Genomic DNA, 22,517 nt, shown 5'->3' with positions numbered 1-22,517 from the left:
ATATTGGTTGAAAGCCATGAAAACATTGAATGGGACGTGGTTTGTAAGTTTGCAAGTAACGCCAACATTGGTGGTATAATTGGCAGTGAAAGTTATCTAAACGTACAATGAGATCTTGATCAGCTGGGCCAATGGGCTGAGGAGTGGCAGATGGAGTTTAATTTAAATGAATACGACGTGTTGCTTTTTGAGAAGACAAATCAGGTCACAACTTACAGAGTTAATGGTAGGGCGCTGGACAGTGATGTTTCACACAGGGCCCAGTGGGTCCAGATTCATAGAGTCTTACAGAGTTCATGGTAAGGCACTGGATAGTGATGTTGAACACTGAGGACCCTGAGGGTCCAGACTCATAGATTCTTGAAAGCGTTGTCTCAAGTACCTAGTGTGTTGAAGGTGTTTGGCACATGTACCTTCATTGGCCAGAGCACTGAGTGCAGGAGTTAGGGCTTCATGTTGTAATTGTCCAAAACATTGGAATGAACTGCCAGAGGAAGTGGTAAATGCAGAGATAGGTCCAACATTGAGAAGACATTTGAACCGCTACAGGAACTGGATAGGTCTGGATGGATATGGGCCAAAGGCAGGCAAGTGGAATTAGTTTAATTTGGGAACTCTGGTCAGCATGGATGAGCTGGACCAAAGGAACTGTTTCTGTGCTGTACGACTTTATGACTCACTGACTTTATGGTGGAGTAGGCTCAAAGTTGGAAGGTGGTGAGCAAGTGAGGGGCTAGATCGGGCATGTGGGAGAGTTTGGGCTGGTAGGCTGTGAGGTGTTGGCTGGCTGCTGGGTAAGCTTGCATGCACTCTGTCTGGCAAGGTGGCATCAAGGTAAATGGTAATGGTCACAGGATAATTTGGTCGAATTGTGCTTGGTAGGTGAGGGGTAGTTTGAGCTGAAATGCAGGAGGTCTGTCTTTGCCAGGCTGGTTTATGGAGAGGTGAGCAGGATGCCAGGCTGGTTAGTATAGAGGTGGGCAAAGTGCCAGGATGTTTCGGGGTGGAAGGTCACTGTAATGAAGTGACAGGTGGACGTATTGTCAAAATGTAAAGCTCGGAGTCTGGCAAAATGGTAGGTTGTAAAGCACAGATGCAAAAGGAGCTAGGAAGCAATGTGCACAGGTTGACTTGGGTAAGGTGAGAGGTCAGTGATCAAGGACTAAGGTCATGTCTTGGGTAGTGGGCTTTTGTCAGAGGTTGTGAAAATGATGGTGCCAGGTCGAGTCAGGGCCAGATTCACCATGGGCCAGGTGCAGGGCGGCAGGAGTGTAAATGAGTGAAAGGAATTGAGATCATATGTCCGTCTGGAATATAGAATATAGAACATTGCAGTGCAGTACTGGGCCTTCATCCCTCGATGTTGCGCTGACCTGTGGAACCATTCTGAAGCCTATCTATCTTACACGATTCCACTGTCATCCATATGTTTATCCAATAACCATTTAAATGCCCTTAAAGTTGGCGAGTGTACTATTGTTGCAGGCAGTGTGTTCCATGGCCCTACTACTCTCTGAGTAAAGAAACAACCTCTGACATCTGTCATCTATGTCCTCTCCTGCCAGCCATCACTATTAAAGAAAAAAGACTTTCACTGTCCACCCTCTGTTTATCTTTTATGTCTCAATTAAGTCACCTCTCAACCTTCTTCTCTCAAATAAAAACAGCCTCAAGGCCCTCATCCTTTCCTAATTAAACCTTCCCGCCATACCAAACAACATCTTGGTAAACCTCCTCTGAACTCTTCCAAAGCTTCCACATTCTTTCTATAATGTGGTGACCAGAACAGTACACAATACTCCCAAGTGCGGCCACACCAGAGTTTTGTACAGTCGCAGCCTAACCTCGTGGTTCTGAAACTCAGTCCCTCTACCGATGAAAGCCAACACAAAGTATGCCTTCTTAACAACTCTATCAAACTGGCTGGCAACTTTTAGGGATCTATGTACGTGGACACCGAGATCTCTCTGCTCAGCGACACTACCAATATAGATTGCCTTGGATGTGTTTCCATAAGACCATAAGACCATAAGACATAGAAGTGGAAGTAAGGCCATTCGGCCCATCGAGTCCACTCCGCCATTCAATCATAGCTGATGCGCATTTCAGCACCACTTACCAGCGTTCTCCCCGTCCCAGTGCTCAGCTCCTGCCTGTGCTGCTGCTGCAGTGACCTTCCTATCAGAGAGAACATTCTACTTTGCATTGATAAGTGAGGAAGGCTCACTGGGCCTGATTCCCAAGTATGGGGACAGCAAACACGAGGGGACACAACTTTAAAGTGAGGGGAGATAGGTATAAGACAGATGGCAGAGGTAGTTTCTTTACTCATTGACTAATAAGGGTATGGAATGCTTTGCCAGCAACGGTAGTATATTCGCCAATTTTATGTATATTTATGTCGTCATTGGACAAAAATATGGACGTACATGGGATAGTGTAGGTGGGATGGACTTCAGATTAGTATGACAGGGCAGCGCAACATCGAGGGACGAAGGGCCTGTACTGCGCTGTAATGTTCTATGTTCTATGATTCACTCTGATTTCTCTCCGGGGGTACTGTCAGCTGTTGGGTATTTCCAGCAGCACGGCACCTAGTGGGGCAGCACGCTGGTTCCGTGGTTAGTGCTGCTGCCTCACAGTGCTAGGGACTCGGGTTCCATTCCAGCCTCGGGTGACTGTCTGTGTGGAGTTGGCACTTTCTCCCCATGTCTGTGTTCGTTTCCTCCCACACTCCAAAGATGTGCAAGCTGGGGGAATTGCAAATGTTGTATTCAGTGATTGGGAGTTTAGGTGCATTAGTCAGGGGTAACTGTAGCATAATAGGGTAGGGGAATGGGTCTGGATGCGTTACTTTTCAGAGGGTGGGTGTGGACTTGTTAAGCCAAATGGCCTGTTTGCACATACTGTAGAATTTCGATGAATCTGCAATTCCTTGGTTTGTATTTTGTGAAACGTCTCTGCTCTTCACAGCAATCCAGTGAAAGTGTCAGTTGTTGAGATCTTCAAACAGTTACTGGGGTGGGGTCAGGATGTTCTTCTTCCGAAATTATATGGCAATGGTCAAGTTCGAAGGCATGTTTCTAAAGAGGGAACCAATGATCATGATCAGCAACTGGTAGGAAACAAAGATAAACCCCAGTTATGCTGTAGACTTCAGCGGGTGCATACTGGCAAACGTTTACAGCTGAGGATACATTTGAGTAACTGATAAGGTCAAATTAACAGAAACTAACATGCTCAATTGTTCATTCTGTTGTAGAGACACCGTCTCCCCCCACGCTTTTTGGCCTGGTCTCCTCCTGTGATCTTTGGTTGTTTGGCGATGGACTATTCCCCTGACGTCACCAAGGTAACCTGGAAGAAAGGTGGGGAGCTAATCACGACTGGATTGAAGACTTACCCATCAGTGAGAAACAAGAAGGGAACCTACACCCTGAGCAGCCAGTTAACCCTGCCCGAGTCAGTGGTAGATTGCCCCAGCAAAATCTCCTGTGAGGTTCAACACAGCGGGTCACACAAGAGAAAAGTAATGCCATGTCCAGGTAAGTGTTGTGGGAACTGTGATAAACAGATCTCTGTGATTAACATGAATAAGGCATTATTTATAACCGTTTTCACAGAATCACCTCATACAGCACAGGAAAAAGGCCCTTTGGTCCACCCAATTCACGCCTATCAATAACAGCCACCTAACCATTCCAGTCTCATGTGCCAGCACATGATCCATTGTCTTGTGTGACTTGCCCTTGCAAGGATACTTCATATTTATTATGAGGGGCTCAATCTCTACATGACTTATAGGTGCTGAGCTCCAGGCTAACACCACCCTCTGTTTGATTTTGTTTTCCCCTGAGATCCACTTGAAACCTCCTGGCCTTACCTTCACCCTGTGCCCCTGAGGCATTGATCTCTCCATCAAGGGGAAAGGTTTCACCCAGTTTACCCTGTCTATGCCTAAAATAATTCTAGACATCATGATAATCTTCTGCCTAATTCTCCTCTGCTCCAAGGAAAGCCCCTGTCTATCTAAACTAGTTTCATAACTAAAACCCTCCAACACAGGCAAGTTCCTGGCAAATCTCATCAATACTGCCTTCCCTGTAATAACATTCCTTCGATAACATGCACACAACGCTTCAGTATGGCCTAACCAGTGTTTTATTAAGTTCCAGTATCATCTCACCACTCTTCATTGTCAATGTCGAGGCGAATAAAAGCAAATATCCTCCCACCTTCTTAGCCTCTTTATCCAGACGACACAATACTATAGGGGATCGGTGGGTACATGCACCAAAGATCATCAGGCCTTTCCACGGTTTCACCATTCAAAACGTCATACCTGACAGGACAGATTCTTCTGCCGAATTACATCACCTTACATTTATTCAGAATAATTTCCATTTGCAACTTTTCTCTTCACATACAACCAACCCTTTTATATCCTCCTGCAATCGAAAGCCATTATGCTCATGACTTTCCAACATGACAGTTTTCATTTCATCTGTGAATTCACTGGTTAATCCTACTAAATGTGAGTCTCAATCATTGGTATGTAAGAGAAATAGCGCGGAAATCAACACTAATCCCGATAGAACACCAGGAGACAAAGATTTCCAGTCACGTAGACACCCGATGACTATTAACCCCTGCTCCCATCACTCAGCCAGTTCTAGATCCAATCTGTCAAATTAACTCGGATCCCATTGGCCCCGTTTATTGCTATCATCTGGACATCGAGTTATCTCTATGAAAGCTACTATCAAATTGTTACACATGACTTCCTCTCAATAAAACCGTGCTGAAAATTGTTGATTTATCTTCCAAATGAAGACTAATTTCACTTCTCAATAGTTTCATTACCACTGAGACTAGCTTGACAGATCTGTGTTTTCATTATTTATCCCTTCCTTCGTCCTGCATGACAGTGCAACGTTGGCTGATCTACACTCGGCACAACTTCTGTGGCCAGACAGGAATTCTGAATTATTGTCAGCGACCCAACTATTTCATCCTTTGCATCGCTCAACCGCTTCGTATACTTTTCATCTGCCCTGGAAATATAATCACTTTTCATTCAGCAAGACAACACAGAACATCACGTCATGTGTCCTAATTTCTGAAAGTACATCACAACACCCCTCCATGATTTCTGTCCCCACATTGTCCCTCTTCCTAGTGAACACTGACACAACACATTCGTTTTGACCACAACCTAATCCTCCGGCTCCACTCCAATAATAACACTTAATGGGGCATTACTGTTTCCCGAATAATTCTTTTATTTTCTCATGGTCCATTTTGCTCTTCTAATTCCTTTGTTTTTCAAACTCCCCCTTGCACGTTCTGTACTCCATATTAGTTTCTATTGTTTTGAGATTTCAGTATAGACCGGAGGCCTCCCTTGTTTCTCTTTATCTCCCCCTCCATGCTCTTTGGTGACCAGAGCCCGCTGCATTCTTGGTCCCACGCAGTGGATTCCTGGGAAATGTCCTCCCTGTGATTTTCCTATCTCTTTCTTAAATGTGTCACACTGCTCTGACTCAGATTTACCAATAAGTGTCAGCTTCCAGTCCACTCTGGTTAAGTCATTACCTAATCTTACTAAAATTGTCCTTCCCCTTTTCAGAACTTTGGGCCAATTTCTATTCCTTTGCAGTACAATCTGAAATCCAACTGATTTACGATCACTGTCTGCAAAGTGCTCCACCATTGGTGTTTTACCCACTGGGTCGACTTCAGTCCCTAAAGTTAAGTTCAGGTTCACCCCTCTCTTGCAAGGTCTGGATTAAAATTCTCTGTATTAAATCCATACTTTGTTCAAATATTCTCCTGTGGGCATTTTCAGAATTGTGCTCCCTCTAAATTTTTGACAAAATGAATATCCAAGCCTATGCTGAGAAAGTTAAAAACTTCTTTTCTCATTCCCCTATTTAATTTACATGTCTCTGAAATTTGTCCATGTGTTTGCACTTGGTCTTTTGGACCTATAGTAAGGTCTATCGTGCTCTCCCAGTAGTTATGTTTGCTGTATTTTGGTTTTGAAGTACTGTCCATTTGCCTTTGTTCAAGGAGGTATCCATGATTTCATTTCTCTTTACAGCCTAAAATACTCTTGTCAGAATTGCGACTGAAGCAACATTCTGTACCGCACACCCCCGCCCCCATCCTTTTCCATCTTTCCCTGTCTCGCCTGAAGGCACTAAATCCTGGAATATTGAATAGTCACTCCTGCCCGGCTGTCAATATGTCTCCATGATAGCAACGGCATCATTTCTTCATTTATGCCAGTAATTCGTCTGCCTTGTTCATCAGACTCTGTAATTAAAACGAATACCATCCAACGTTGCTATCTCCCTTCTGATGTTACCGGCCTATAGTTTCTATGCCTCTTTGAGTGGCACGGTGGCACAGTGGTTAGCACTGCTGCCTCACACCGTCAGAGACCCGGGTTCAATTCCGCCTCAGGCGACTGACTGCGTGGAGTTTGCACATTCTCCCCGTGTCTGCGTGGGTTTCCTCCGGGTGCTTCGGTTTCCTCCCACCATCCAAAGATGTGCAGGGTCAGGTGAATTGACCATGCTAAATTGCCCATAGTGTTAGGTAAGGGGAAAATGTAGAGGTATGGGTGGGTTTCGCTTCGGCAGGTCGGTGTGGACTTGTTGGGCCGAAGGGCCTGTTTCCACACTGTAATCTAATCTAAATCTTGACTCCCTTGCTGTATCCTCTAAGTTTAGCCTTTCACATTGTCCTGCTGATCTTTCTGTGTGGATCCCAGCTTCTCCAGCACTCTGCACAATTATGATTCTTGTATCCATTAACCATAAGAAACCTTGATATATGAGAACTGATTGTATTTGTTATGAAATTCGTCGGATAATGCATGCGATGTGTTTCCTCAAGGTCCAGATATTCTCCAACCAACCCTTCTCCTAACTGTGAGCTCCAGTGAAGAAATCGCAAGCAGCAAGTTTGCAACCGTCGTCTGTTCAATCATCGACTTCCATCCGAAGTCAATCTCCGTGAGTTGGGTTGAAAAATGGCCGACGCTTGGCTTCTGGCTTCTTCACGTCTCCCGTGTGTGAGGCGAACGGGAACTTCTCGGTGACGAGTCGGCTGATGGTCCCTTATGGTGAATGGTTTAATAGTGCGGTCTATACCTGCCAGGTCACTCATGGAGAGAACATTCAAAGTAAAAACATCACCGCACTCCAGGGTAAGAGACACAGACTGAGAGAGCTACAAATCAATCTGAACTCTGATGTGAATCAAACACACAGATTTATAAGGCGTTAAAAAACAGCACGGTACAGCTTCTCATTTCTCAACATGCCACGTATCTGATTTGAGTTTGAGTGTTACATTAGCATTGCCCAAAATTCAACATTTTGGCAAGTCAGAAAAGCATGTTTCCTCTCTGTTGAAGATAGATATATAGATAGTGAGCTTTGTTAAATAGTTTGTTGCCTGACCATGCTGGGAGAGGCATTCAGAGTGCTGAATCCTTGCCTGGTAGCCGCTTCAAGAGTAAGTTTGGGATGGAGGCGGGATATTGGAGAGATATCTGATTGAAACATAGAAAATACTGAGAGACTGAGGTCGAATGAATGTGGAAAAGCTGTTTTGACTGGTAGGCGAGACTAGGACCCAAGGGCACAGTCTCAGGGTCAAAGGGGCACCGTTTAGAACTGAGATGGGGAGGGGTTTCTTCAGCCAGAGGGTGATGAGTCTGTGGAACATGTTGCTTCAGAGGGCTGTGGAGGCCAGGCCATTGTGTGTATTCAAGCCAGAGATAGATCGGCTCTTGTTTAGTCCGGGGAGAAGACAGTAGCCCGGCTTTGGCCCGAAACGTCGACTTTCCAGCTCGTCGGATGCTGCCCGACTTGCTGTGCTTTTCCAGCATCATTCTGATCTAAACTCTGGATTGGCCGAAGAGCCTTATTTTGATCCTCTATCAAATTGACGTGGTTAAAATATGCAGTGACCGTTACTTGAAAATAAATCAAAATGCGTTCAATGCTTCATTCCCTGCTCAGGAACGACCTGTTGGCCTTGAACACTGTACGACATCGATTTTTATCTGGTACTGAGCTCTTTAACTTCATTTATGGGATCAGACCACAGACCAAGTGGCTATCACATTTGATGAACTGGGATAAACGTGATCTCACTGAGATTCTTTAAGATGCTCTCTGTAATTAGTGGATGAGGCAGGCGAATAAAGTCTGGTAAGAATGCTACAATAGGGATGAATGAACTAGGAACTCGAGACAGGCTGATGTCGCATGGTTTGGGGTGGCGATGTTTACACAGGGAGTAGTGGATGTCCATAAAATTAGTGCACATTTCCATCGCGTTTGTAGATTAATTTAAGACGCTTTTGTTTGTTTTTTTTTTCTCCCCTGCTCTATGAAGAAATTAAAAAATGCAGATTGGTAAATGAAGGGAAAGTGCAGAGCAGTCATGAACTAACTAAATGGAGGGAAAGGCTTAAGGAGATGGGCGTCCTTCTCGATAACCAATGCTGTACTCAATGTCTTGTTTTCAGATCTACTCCAAACACAGCCCACGAGGAACAATGACATAAATTAGAGAATGACATCACACCAATAACGCAAAGTATTTTTGATCACGTTAAATATAATGAACAGAATTTCGATGGCTGTTCACCGCTCCTGTAACACTTCAGAACTCTGCAAAGAGAACAATTATTGTTTATTATAATTTGTCCAAAATTTGGGATGTGATTTGGCAGTCAGTGTGACCAGCGGCACTTGTACCTAAGGGTTATGAACATGGAAATGAACTCATTAAATTCAGATTACTCTTGTCACAAGTATCAATAGATGGTCTTAAGTGAGAGACAAACTCTGAAAGAAAGGTCATTCCATGGGTTACATGATGGTATCTTTGATGATTTTACTTTTTTCACAGGTTTCACTTGTTACAAAGCCAGTGTTCTTTAGGAATAATTACACAGGGTATGTTATAGGTAATCACAAATGTTTCACAGATCAAAATACATCAACAATAGTAAGCATCGTTTCAGCAATAGTTGGAGTTGCCATTTTGAAGGTGGTGTCTTCACCCTGTGAAGGAGTAATCTGAGGATTGGCTGTTTGTATCAGAAAGGGGCATTTTTCATTGACTTTGATTTTTGTTTCATAGAAGATACCGAGTGCCACCCTAACACCGTGAAAATCCTCCCACCGCCAGTAGAACAAGTCTCACTGGATGCGACGGTGACGTTAACCTGCGCTGTGTCCAATCTTCCTTCTGGAGTTAACGTTACCTGGAAACAAGAAAAGAAGCCTCTGAAATCAGAGATTGCTGAGCAGCCTGGACAGAATCCTGACAGCGTGATCAGCAAATTAGACATTTCCACTGAAGCCTGGCTGAGTGGCGTTACTTTTGAATGTGTGGTGTACCATCAGAATCTACCGACTCCGCTGAGAGACTCCATCCACAAGGAGAAAGGTGAGCGGTGAGATTAAAGCACAAAGGATCCCATGTGAAATCCAGATCCAGTTACATCAATGACAGGCTTTGATTGGTAATGAACCAACACCGTTGGGGACATTAATGATGCATCTGAAGGCAGGATAGATAAGTAGATGATTCAGAAAAAGATGGACCAAAGGATATTGTATTCTGATTAAGTCAGATAAGGTGGGAAGAAGCCTGGGTTGTGACATCACCATCACCATTGACAAATGGCCAGCATGTCCTCGTTGTGGGCTGGAAACATGGAGGCAACTTTCACATTCAACTTTACTTTTTTTACTGAACAGTATGTGAACCATACTGCTCCTTTAAAAAACGAAAGTGAATAAATCCCAAATTAAACATGGCGTATTTTAATATTTAGTGAAGTTGTGATATTGGTTCAGGATTTTTTTGGTTGATTTATATTTGTCTCAAATATTCTGCAGTGATTAATCCGCTGGAGCCATCAGTGTCGGTCCTCCTGCCACCAACAGAAGAAATCTCCGCTCAGAGGTTTCTCTCCCTCACCTGTTTAGTGAGAGGTTTCTCCCCCCGAGAGATCTTCGTCAAGTGGACAAGCAATGACAAGCCGGTGAATCCCAGTAACTACAAGAACACCGAGGTGATGGGGGAGAGTGACAACACCTCCTTCTTCATCTACAGCCTGTTATCCATTACAGCGGAGGAGTGGGCCAGCGGTGCTTCTTACTCCTGTGTAGTGAGACATGAAGCGATTCCATTGAAGATCATCAACAGAACAGTCGATAAATCCAGCGGTAAACCGAGTTTTGGAAACATTTCACTTGCACTGATGGACACTGTTAATTCATGTCAATAAAAATCTCAAAGTTGCATTTAATAATTCAACAGAAGTAATGAAGTGTTTTTTTTTCCTCCCGTCGTGAGTTAAATACTGCATTAGTTGTTTCTCACTCTGACTTACATTCCATCTGTGTAGTTAAAGTGGATTATTAACAGGTCTAGGACGAACGTCTTGTGCAGTTAATGTTCTCTGCTCAGATACACCCTGGGTCAGAGACAGAGTAAAGCTCACTCATTGCAGGATTCCACCAAGTACCTTATTCATCCTAAATCCCTCTGTGACAAAATCTGACAATGTCCATTTTATGTCAAGGGTAGGGCACGAGTTTTGAACTTGGTGTTTTTGATTCCCGCCATTTGGCATTCTTACAAAATTCATGTCAGTTTTAAACTGCCAAATTGGACCAATTGGAAATGTAAATTTAAGACACTTTAAAATTAAATTTGATTGGAATATACCAATCGTAAATAGTGCAGAACAGTTTGAATGTAACCTTTGTTTCTGGGGAACTGCCAGGGATTTCGCGCCAGCGCATGAGTTGACAGAATATATCTTCACTTTCACACCAAAGAGAATCAACAGATAAGTTGCTGTGGAGCAGAGGGGAGTGGAACGATGAATGGTCTGTCCTCTTGCTCCCTATGCAGAGTTTTCATGGTAGATGTCCTCTGTAATGTAACCCAGTTGCTAACAGGGACAGTCAGCTTCTTGCTTACTGTCCAAAGATTTAACATTTCCATGCAAAACAATACCTTTGAAGCATGTTTGACACGGTTGGCTCAGTTAACAAATGATTAGCATTGATTCCCATAATCCAAAACTGGTGTTTGCATCGTCCCAGTTTGAATTCCATAGTTTTGTCTCAGTTTTCTGGAGCACATGGGATCAATTCTGGTATTCGAATACTTGATATCATTTTATTTCACATACAGAACACAAGTAGACATTTTCTAATAAACATATTCAGAAATGTTACCTCTGGGGCAGTGGGGATTTGAACTTACGCCTTTTCTCTCAGAGACAGAAGTTCTATCACTGCAACAGAAGAGTTGCTCATAAAACGCTTATCTCTGCACGACGATGGGAAATGTTTCCTGCAACACCAAGGTCAAATCTAATTATGGGCAATGCATTAAATTTAGAACAATAAATTAGAATAATGAAAATTGCAGTCTGGTATAAGAACAGATGCAGAGAGATGATCGCAAATACACACGTATTGACACATATAGAGGCTCTCACCTAAAGACACATATTTATGTGCACACTCAAATGTGCATATAGATAAGATGTCACACACGCATACTCGCACAGAGCCACACATGCAAGTGGTACTTGAACACTCACCTAAGCTCATACAAAAACTCACATACACCAAAAGAAAATCATTTGCACAAATGAACAGGAGTACTCACTCATAACCATGAGAAACATCGACACACGGTAACACACAAATGGGCATGAATACATATACATTCATACAGCACAATGCGTACAGACATACACACATGAACACACAGATACAAATTCCGAAAAATGTCCTCCCACATGTCAACTCACACAGGCACGTAAGTACACAGAGATAAACATTAATATCATTATTTTCCCATTTTCAGAATCACAAACATACGATGACAGAGGCAGCTTAATTAGTTATTTTTAAACCACATTGATCAGCATGTATACCATATCACACGCACACACAAATTCAGAGTCTCACATGCAGACACACAAGTGCATAGATGAACAAATAGAGGGGCGCTTATTAAATAAGGATAATGGGCACGAGCATCAACAAGCATCCACAAACAATAGCACAAACAAGCTGATCAGGAGATGGTTTGGGAAAGATTGCCACACAAGCAATCATCATCATATAAATATAAACATCCATAAAAGCATAACATTGCATGCTAACATTTATTAAGCATAAATATGAAAATAACCTAGTTTAGGTAGGATCTGAAACAGACAAATAAGCACACATTTTAGATAGCACTAATGAAAAGTGAACACTCACAAAGACATTACAAGATAAGCATAGGCAGCAACGAAGTGGCATATTAGCATGATGATGCTTACACAATGTGAAAAGACCAAAATTTAGATGCACAAACACATGAGCACACCAGCAGTAAAGGAACAGGAATATGTTTATTCATGCACAGACTGCAACATGTGCAAGAATGAAGTAAGAGACTCTCATAACCACATACACAAACATTAAAGGAAAACCAAACATACCAAGCAGTAGATCAAATAAATTAAGGGACACACGTACAAAAACTTATTCCTAAATATACAGATCCTACAAACAAAAATATGAAGCAATGTCCTGACTGTGATGTCACTTATATTCACGATTTGCCAAGCAATTGGTCACCAATACAAAAGATGAGAATCACATTTGAACTTTTATTCAGTGATGGCCACAATTTTCAACTAAAGTGCTGTCACAGCCTATATTTAAAATATAATGATATAATTAAAATCATCATTCGTAATAAGCATTCCTCAAATAATAATATCCTTAAATAATAGATGAAAAGAAAAATAATTTAAAACGTTCTGACATGGACAATGAAGAAAGAACATGTGCAGTTAGTATTTGTAATTTCTTGCTGAGAGTCAATAACGTACTAATAGATACAGATAAGAGTCACACTTGAGAAATACCTGACTGCTTTATGAAGATGTAATGGTCTCTAATTACATGACTTGGAGGCAGATAGATCGATCTGGATCAATAAACAATCTTAATGCGTTCTCTCGGCTTTATATTCATAGATTCAATAGATCACACTTGGATTGAAGACTATGAGGATGATAACAGCAACATCTGGACAACTGCTTCCACGTTTATCACCTTGTTTTTCCTGAGTATTTTCTACAGCGCTGCCGTCACTCTGGTGAAGGTGAGAATAATCACATCTTTCTCACGCCAAGCAGCCCAATATGTTTTGTGAAATCTCTAAGTGTGCCATTGAATAAACATTATATATGAAAGTCCCTGATCATAAATATCTGCGTCATTGCTTTCTCTCTCTTTTCCAGGTTAAGTGAATGAGTTGTGGACCCCTTTGATTTTCCTGATCTGCTTATCAAGGTCTCCGAATTCCCAAACTCCAATCTGTCCTGTTGCTGACTCTAACAGTGAGATTACTTCAGTTTATCAGCGTGTAACTGAGACAATTATTGATGGATTCTCCTTTTTACTTTGATATCTTTGAGATGGTTGTGGTTGGAAGAACTTGTAGCTTCCCAGATGTTTGAAGCCCGTTTGTTTTGTTTTTATTTGTTCCTTACTCGGAATGGTTGCCTACCCTTTCTGATGAGCCTTTGTATTCCCTTTCTTGTGACTGTTACTGATGTACAGAAAATTCCCAGCTCACAGCGCATGTGTTCTCGTCTCAATGTGGCATCCAGCCATTATATTCACTTCTGTTAGCTTTTACATCAATCTTTTGGATAAAAATGCTTTCTGAAATGTTTAATAAATCTCGAATGAATATGCACTAATCTTGAGTTTGCTTAATTCTTTCTTCAAGGCCAGTCAGTAATAATACACTTTCCCACATCCTACTCCTTTCCCAGCCAAATACTTTCGCTTGTTCTGTTTGGTTGTATTTTATCCAGCCATTTAGTTTAATGCTGCGCTACCATGCAGCCCACTAATGTAAATACATCTTTCTCACGATATGCCTGATGTAACACTCCAGAGGCAGAATGATTAGAGAACATTTCCGCTTATGCACCAAGGGCCACGGCCTCGGGTCACCTCATGATAATTTTATAGGCTCCACCAGAAGCCGAAAAAAGGCAGACAACGGGGTTTGAAAATTTACTCTGCACTGTCTAAACTAAAAGTACTCCCAATGTCAGGGCAGCCTGGGTTAGCAATGCAGAAATCGCCACCTAAAGCGCCCAACGAAACATTCATCAGCCAAAAATGTCAACGTTCAGTCAGGTCTTCAGACACAACACGTGCACAATCCAAGGGCGGATTCTCAGAACTGGAGTTTTTCTCACACATAAATCTCATGGAGCACAATTCCTGGGATCTACTTGACACACCACACCTGTCAAATCCCAGGAAATGAGACTGAGATCTGTCTGATACAGGGATATTACTGAACAGCAACCCTCAAAAATAATAAATCAGAGGGCGCTGTGATCAGGCAAGGCACAGCTCATGAGTACCTGAAATATTCAGCCATTGAGATCTATATGGCGCAAGATGGAATTGAGAACCAATCTCAGCAACTGGTCACAGAGTCTGGAAACTATCAGCAGAGGAGAACAGTCCCAATTTCTCAGAGTTGGTGAGGTGTATCATCCCGGGAATAGTGTTGTGAATCAGTCACGCACCCAATCTCATAACTTTGCATTTTTTTCAAAAACGTGGCACCTGAAACGAGATGCAACATTCCAGGTGAGACAAGAGACTGTTTTATTTCAGTTTAACATAATTGCTGTGTGTTTGTTCTCTACAGCGTCGGATGATGAAGTAGGGTTTATTTGCTCTTCTGTCCTTGTGTCATGGTACATTCCCTGATTTGTGCACATACACACGGGGGATCCTCTGCTCCTGCACCCCTTTGGGTTTACCCCCTTACTATTGTATGTTCCCCTGAGTTCATCACAAAACAAAGAAGCACGTCACACCTCCCTGAGACTGAGATCTATCTGACACACCGATATTAATGAATAACAATCCTCAACAATTATAAATCACAGGTTGATTTCGATCAGGGAAGGCAGAGATGAGAAGTTCTGGAAACCCTGCTGCTTTCCATGTCCTTTCTCACAAGCCGTCTGTCAAGCTTTGAAGCTCTTAGCTGTTCTTCCAATATCATAACATTTTATTTTAAATTGATATTAATATTTTTCTATAATTTTGCATTATAGATCAAAGCACAGGTTGAACCAACAAGGACTCCAAACACTGAACTCTGAGAACATACACGATAAGGCAATCTACATTCTGAAACGGCAAACACCCGTTAACAAATGGTTAACAAGTTCAAAACAGCGGCTGAGATTAATTTGAACTCATCAAATAAAAGGAAAGTAATCTGGAGGTAGAGCGGTGTAGGCAAGACCTGGGCAGACAGAATGGAGTTCGTTTTTTAAAATTCTTGTTTCTATCCAGAATTTTCATTCCACACAATGTAACCTTTTATTTCCCATCACCCAAGTCACCCATAGTATCGTTATTTTCAGCTACTAACCATCACCAATAAATTGAATAATTTATGTTCAAAGCCCCTCCCATCATCAAAGGTACAGCAGAAGTTGGAAGAGCTCGAAGGAGATTGGAGTCAATTTTTCTTGTGGTGAAACATTACTACTGTTCTAACGCAAGGGATTTCTGAGGGATGGTTGAGTGAAGCTATGTGGATGGAACTCAGAAATAAGAAAAGCATGATTACTTTGATGCGATTGTAATAGTCCCCCCAGTAGTCAGAGTGAAATTGAGTAGCAAATATGTCGAAAGATCTTATTTATACGTGAGAATAATAGGATTGTAATAAGAGCAAATTTTAACCTTCCAAACATAAAGTGGGACAGCCATGGTCTTAAGAGCTTGGGTGGTGAGGAATTTGGTAAGTGCTAAAGTCAATTTTCTTCATTAATATGCAGATGTAACTATCACAGAAGGAGCAAACCTGACCTTACTCTTGTGATATAAGGCAGGGCAAGGGACTGAATGGTTACTAGGGGAACTTTTTGGGGCCGTGGTCATAATTCGATTAGTTGTAAAATATTTATGGAAAGGATTGGCATTATATATAAGTTAAAGTTCTTAATTGGACGAGGGCAAATTTTGATAGTATGAGTCAAAAACTTTCAAGGGTTGATTGGAGTAGACTGTTTGCAGCTCAAGGGACGGCCGGCAGGAGTGAGGCTTTCAGAAGTGAGATAACGAGAGTTCAGAGGCGTGATGTTCCTGTTGGTGTGAAGATAAGGCTGGTAAGAGGAGGGAACACTGGAGGAATAAAGATATCGATGCTCTGGTTCAGATTAAGAATGAGTCGTATATTAGATATAGAGAAATGAGATCAAGTGAATCCCGAAGAGTACAAGAGGTGCAGGGAAATTGTAAAGAGGGAAATGAGGAGGGCAAGAAAGGAAAATGCGATAACCTTGGGAGATAATGTTAAAGATAATCCAAAGAGATTCGACGAGTACATTAAGAGCAAAGGGGTAGATCATAGCGTCATAGAGATGTACAACTTGGAAACAGATCTTTCAGTCTCACTCGCCCATGCTGACCAGATATCCTAAACTAATCTAGTCCCATTTGCCAGTACTTGGCCCATATCCATCTAAACCCTTCTATTCGTCTACACACTCAGATGCCTTTTAAATGTTGAAATTGCACCAGCCTCCACTGCTTCCTGTGGCAGTTCATTCCATACACACCATCCCCTGCATGAAAAAGTTACTCCTTAGGTACTTTCAACTTTTTCCCCGCTCACTCTAAACCGATACTCACGAGGATAGGTTTAGATGAGACTCCACCCACCGAGGGAAAAAGACCTTGTCTATTCACTGTATCCATGACTCTGATGATTTCATAAACCTTTATAAAGTCACACCTCAGCCTCCAACGCTCCAGGGAAATCAGCCCCATCTCATTCAGCCTCTCCCTATATAATTCTACATGGCTGTGAATATGTATAAGCCGAGAGGGATGGTTTCATAAATCATGTTACATTTTACATAAACGCTGTTTTTTTTTATTATCATTTAGTTTAAAATGGAGGATGGGTGCCTTTTCAATTTCATACCAGTAGCACAGAAAGACCTGGGGAAATAAACTGCAACAAAAAAGAAATGGACAAAAGTGATTGCACTACGGATAATCTCACCATATCATTCGTGTAAAAAATAATTCCCTGCTTTGACCTTGAAGTTAATAGATTCTATTAATTAGTCCTGTGTGTGTAATAATTTTCATCTATCTGTCATTCAACATTTAGTTGTTATAGTTACCGTGTGGATTACTGCAACTTTCTAAAAATTCAAAACAAAATAAAGTAAAACTGCAAATTAATATTGTATCTAATTACGAGAAAATAAATTAGCAATTCAATGACACCAAATTGGAAAGGAATGTTGAAATGTAGTCAATTCTGAGGACTACAAGAAGTTGCAAGAGATCATTAATTAATTTACGGCATGTTCAAATAATTAGCAAATGAAGATCCACACAGATAAACGTAAGGTGTTATATCTTGGTAGGAATAATGTGCAGGTCATTTATTCAAAGATGCACGTCTAAGTGAGGGAGACAAACAAAGGGATTTCAGACAATTACATCCGTCACTAACTATTTTACCACAGGTTCCAAAGGCCATAAAAATGCAAACACGGCTCTAAGATTTATCTCTAAAGGGATAGATTTGAAAGTCGGGTCACTATAGAAATTTGGTTGACTATAATTAATAGTATTGCATGCAGTTCGAGTTGACATATTATAGAATGTATGAAAGAGAGTGAAGACAAGATTTATAAGAATGCTACACAAGTTTCTGGCTGTGTATATCAAGGAAGAATTGTTGCACTGTTCACTTCTCTCTTGTAAAGAAGGCTGACAGTTCTAAAATTATGGAAGGTTTTGAAAAGAGAAGGTACAGAGAAAACATTTCACTACGGGGTAGAACATAACTAGAGGCTGTCAATACAAGATGGTACCTCAAGAAATCCAAAAGGGAACTCAGAAGAAACCTCTTCACTGAATGAATGATGAGAACGGGGAATATGTGACCAGACGGAATAGTAGAAATCAATAATTTAGATGTATTTCAAGGAAACTAGGCGAGCACTTGGAAGGGATGGGAATAGAGAATTAGATGAGAAAAGATGTGAAACACCTTGAGTGAAACATAAGCGCTGGCATGAACTGATTGTGCCAAATGGTCTGTATTTCCTCTGTAATCCTATGTAGAAAATCACCATTGTATGAAACAAAAAGTGTATTAAGAACATCGAGAAGAATTATAAAGTTTCTCACAAAAAGGTCTCAAGTATTCAGCACTGAATGTAAATGATTTTATCACATGGCCACACTTCACTATTTGCTTGATAGCACTGAAACAGCAGTAAACACAGTACTCTTACTAGGAGTCGGAGTAACCCAGTGTCCATGCACCAATTGGGGGATCTTAATGACTTATTAATGGTCTCAGTAGGACCTGCCAACTTGGTCCTGGGAATGTTGTGAACACTCTAGCCATCACGGCTTCTTTCACTCACTTACTCTGATTTCCAGTTCCCGTAATGATCGCCACCATGGACAGGAGACTGTTCCAGTATGCAGATGGGATACCCTGTTATGAGCCATAAGGTACTTCATTAGGAGGGACATCCTGCAGGTGTGTCTCTAGGATGCAGGAGGAGGTCTCCCACACAATGGAGGACCCACCTACTGCTAACAACTGCCAGCATTGGCGGGAGTAGACTCTACATTGACCACCTGAGTGGCCATCCTTTCCCTAATTTGGGATCAATAAAATACTACGGAGGTGGAAATATGAGAGCCACTGAAACTCCTCCCTTCCCTTATTATTATCCACCTAATGACCTTGCAGCCTGTCCCGAGAGGGCTGATAGAACTCAGTCCCATTCCAATATTCAAGAACATGAAGAGCTGAAAAACTGGTCAAAACTGATAAAGCTTCACACAGTCTTGTCCTGAGTGTTAAATTCTAAAATATAACTTGAGATGAGTTCAATAAAAATGGCAGAAGTACCGAAACAACCACTTCCATCCATCAGAAACAAATTTCTATGAATGGGAACGGGTGGTCCGCTATTTGGAATGGAGCAGTGCATTTGAAAAGTTAATGTGGAGCAGCAATGTTATATGATGGATGTGTGCACAGTTTGAAGCTGTTTGCTGATTCAGTTTTGCTAAAGCTTTGACAGATACATTCCAATTAGAATCAATTAAATCTGCCAAAGTGGACGTTAAATACTCACATTTATGAGATGCTTTAACATAGAACATAGAAAAGTACAGCACAGAACAGGCCCATTGGCCCACGATGGTGTGCCGAGCTTTCATCCTGATGTAAAATATAATAACAACCTACACACCCCTCAACTCACTGCTAAACATGTGCATGTCCAGCAGTCACTTATAAGTCCCTAATGACTCTGCTTCCACCACCACCACTGACAATGCATTCCATGCATTCACAACTCTCTACGTAAAGAACCTACCTCTGACGTCTCCTCTATACCTTTCTACTAATACCTTAAACATATGACCCCTTGTACCAGTCAATCCTGCCCTGGGGAAAAGTGTCTAGCTATTGACTTTATCTATTCCTCTCATTATCTTGTATACCTCAATCAGGTCTCCTCTCTTCCTCCTTCTCTCCAGAGAGAAACGTCTGAGCTTATTCCAACTTTCTTCATAAGGCAAGCCCTCCAGTCCCGGCAGCATCCTGGTAAAACTTCTTTGAATGGTCTCCAAAGCCTCTACATCTTTCTTCTGGTAGGACGACCACAAATGGACACAATATTCCAAGTGTGGTCTCACCAGGGACTTGTAGAGCTGTCGCAAAACCTCACGGCTCTCAAACTTGATCCCACTGTTAATGAAAGCCAAAACACCAAATGCTTTCTTAACAACCCTATCCATTTGGGTGGTAACGTTGAGGGATCTATGTACTGCACACCCAGATCCCTCTGTTCCTCCACACTGCCAAAAATCCTGTCTTCAACCCTATATTAATTCGAGTCCGACCTTCCAAACTAGAAAAGGATGCGCCAAGTGCCAAACAGGGGAAGTTTATTGGCATGTATCAGAAGAGTTAGGACCAAGACCAAAAACATGAAACCGGCTTTTAAGCAAGCTTTCAAAGAAAGAATGAGTACCAGAGGGCATCTGAGGAAGTTTATCAGTAAAGTACAGCTAATTAAAGGGGCTTGGCCATACTCATGGACAAAAAGATATAAAGCAATCAGAGAACCAAAGAACAGAGTGTGTATATAAGGGGTACAAGAGACAGCGTAGATCAAGGCTTTGAAGAATTTAGAGATCGACATAAGTTTAAACTCAATACATTAGATGATAATAAGCCAGTTAAGATCTCAGTCCTTTCTCTATAAGCACAAGTTTAAGTTTACCAGTCTTGTCCAGGCCAGCAGTAAATGGGATTTTTATTTGCACTGTGCACATCTCCTGATTTAACAAGATATCTTAGTTTTGTAAATGCAATAGAATGCATTTTGCACCGTTTCAGCAATTCATTAAATAGAAATTGACCAAAGTAAACAACTTTCCAAAGCTGTCTTTCAACAGCCAGACTGATACAATATTCAAAGAGGATCTTCATGAACAAAGTGGGCTTGTCAGGGGGTTAAATCATTTCAAATTCGAAAACTAGATTCCATTTTAATCATATCAGCTGGATGTTGGATACTCCATTCACAAAAGGTTCCCAAATTCAAACGATTGTTTGCAAATACAGAAATATTTTGACATAAAGGGAAACGACATTTTGTACTAACAAGAAATGAGTTCTGTTGCTTTGGAAAGTGCACAACCATTGATCGAGATGTTCCCAATGGAAAAATGGACTGGTCAGATGGTGATGGACAGTTGACAACTGAACGTTGTTCTGCTTTCAATTGGATTGGCAGGTTACCTGAGTGGTCAAGGTATTGTCATGCCAAATGAGGCAGAGAATGGCCATCACCAATTTAGTCGAATCACAACAAGCATTGGCAGTTAACTGCCAACCATCACCTGGTCCACTCTCCATACCTTTACCAAACAGCACTCATTACCCAGACAGATTAAATGCTTTCTCCCTTTCCATTGGAATTTTTGAGAGTGTCCTGCCAAGTACAATATTAAAGACTTAAATAAAAAAACTTTATTTTCATCAATACTCAAATTTCCATGTTGTACCAGCTGGCAGAGGTGAAACTTAACTATAATGTATCAGGCCTACAATGAACTGGCAAAGTTCTGCACTGGTCTCAGAGGAAAACCAGCAACAATGTCCTTGTGGAGACATTACTTTGCCTTTGATATATACAACAACAATTTCAAAGCCATTGAGGAACAGAAATAAATAGAAACAAACCACATGCACATACACACAGCACACTATTATTTAAAGTAATAGAGAGAAATTCTGCACTAACAGAAAACCTCATTGTCATTCTGAATACTGAATGTGGCACCAAAAGCACCTTTGTGATAATGACAGTTTGAAAACCTAGCCCATATTGATTTGCAGCAGTTGAAGAATTAGTCATTCTATCATGAACCCCGGTTAGTTACGACCTCAGTGTGTGACCATAGATTCAGATTGTTTTTAAAGGCAGATATCAATATGAAGTTACACAGTGGCAGGAGCACGGCTATCCTATGGACAGCACTAAAGAGATCTCACACCCATTGGCTCTTTAATAAAGAAATGGGGCAAACCTCAGAGATAGGGAAATGTAAATAAAGGAATCACTGTCAAGATTTCATCCAATTTGATAGTAACTGATACCTGATCACCAAATTCAGCTGCCACTTGAAAGGATGAAAGAAGCCCCATAAGGAGAACTCCAAATTTCACTTGATTCTGTGTCACATTATCGAAAGAGAGCTTTGTAGTTGTCTTCTAGCAGATATCATTTTTTTCCACAAACCACAGAGATCAGAACCGAATAGTGCAGAACCACATCAAAACTCATCTCCAGAAGCTGTATCAATTGGTGTTTGGGTTTGCAGTGCCTCTCTATTCTGAGCTTCGGCCCCAACCTCTCGCTGATCACGAGCTTTCTTGATAAGTTGCAGTTCCAGTCAGTTTCTATTTCATCGTTGTCCCAGATTATAGAGGTTTCAGTATCAGTGAGTCCGCCAGTATAGCGCATTGGTTAAATCAGCAGTGGCTCCACTGAAAAGGCTTTTAAATCTTGAGGTTCATAGAACAACACATAGTTATTCATGTTAAAAGATGTAATAACAATTAACAATAATATATTTGATCTGCTATATTTTCCATTACTGATTGCAACGAATCTACCTCATGGGATACAGAAACTCACCAATGTCAGTAAGAGTCCCTTAAAATTTGGGCAAAGCACAGGCTATTGACTTAAGAGAATAAACTCCATACAATAATGCAACAAAGAAAAGCAGATTGAAGTCAAATGATGCACAGGTTTGATAGAGAGAAAAACCCTCTCT

At 41.4% G+C, this 22,517-nt stretch overlaps 1 gene segment (V, D, J or C); it reads left to right on the top strand.

The window, feature by feature from the left end:
- Positions 1-7,052: 7,052 nt before the first annotated feature.
- On the top strand, positions 7,053-10,340 carry LOC148138019 (Ig heavy chain C region-like). The segment is given in 3 exon segments: positions 7,053-7,216; positions 9,169-9,477; positions 9,933-10,340. Coding segments are annotated over 3 exon segments (798 nt in total).
- Positions 10,341-22,517: the final 12,177 nt, after the last annotated feature.

Source organism: Chiloscyllium plagiosum, unplaced genomic scaffold, assembly GCF_037043375.1.
Source record: "Chiloscyllium plagiosum isolate Xiang-an unplaced genomic scaffold, Cpla_swu_hap1 HiC_scaffold_42, whole genome shotgun sequence".
Taxonomy (NCBI): domain Eukaryota; kingdom Metazoa; phylum Chordata; class Chondrichthyes; order Orectolobiformes; family Hemiscylliidae; genus Chiloscyllium; species Chiloscyllium plagiosum.
Note: the sequence above shows the minus strand (reverse complement) of the source record. Positions and strands in the feature narration are given on the sequence as shown.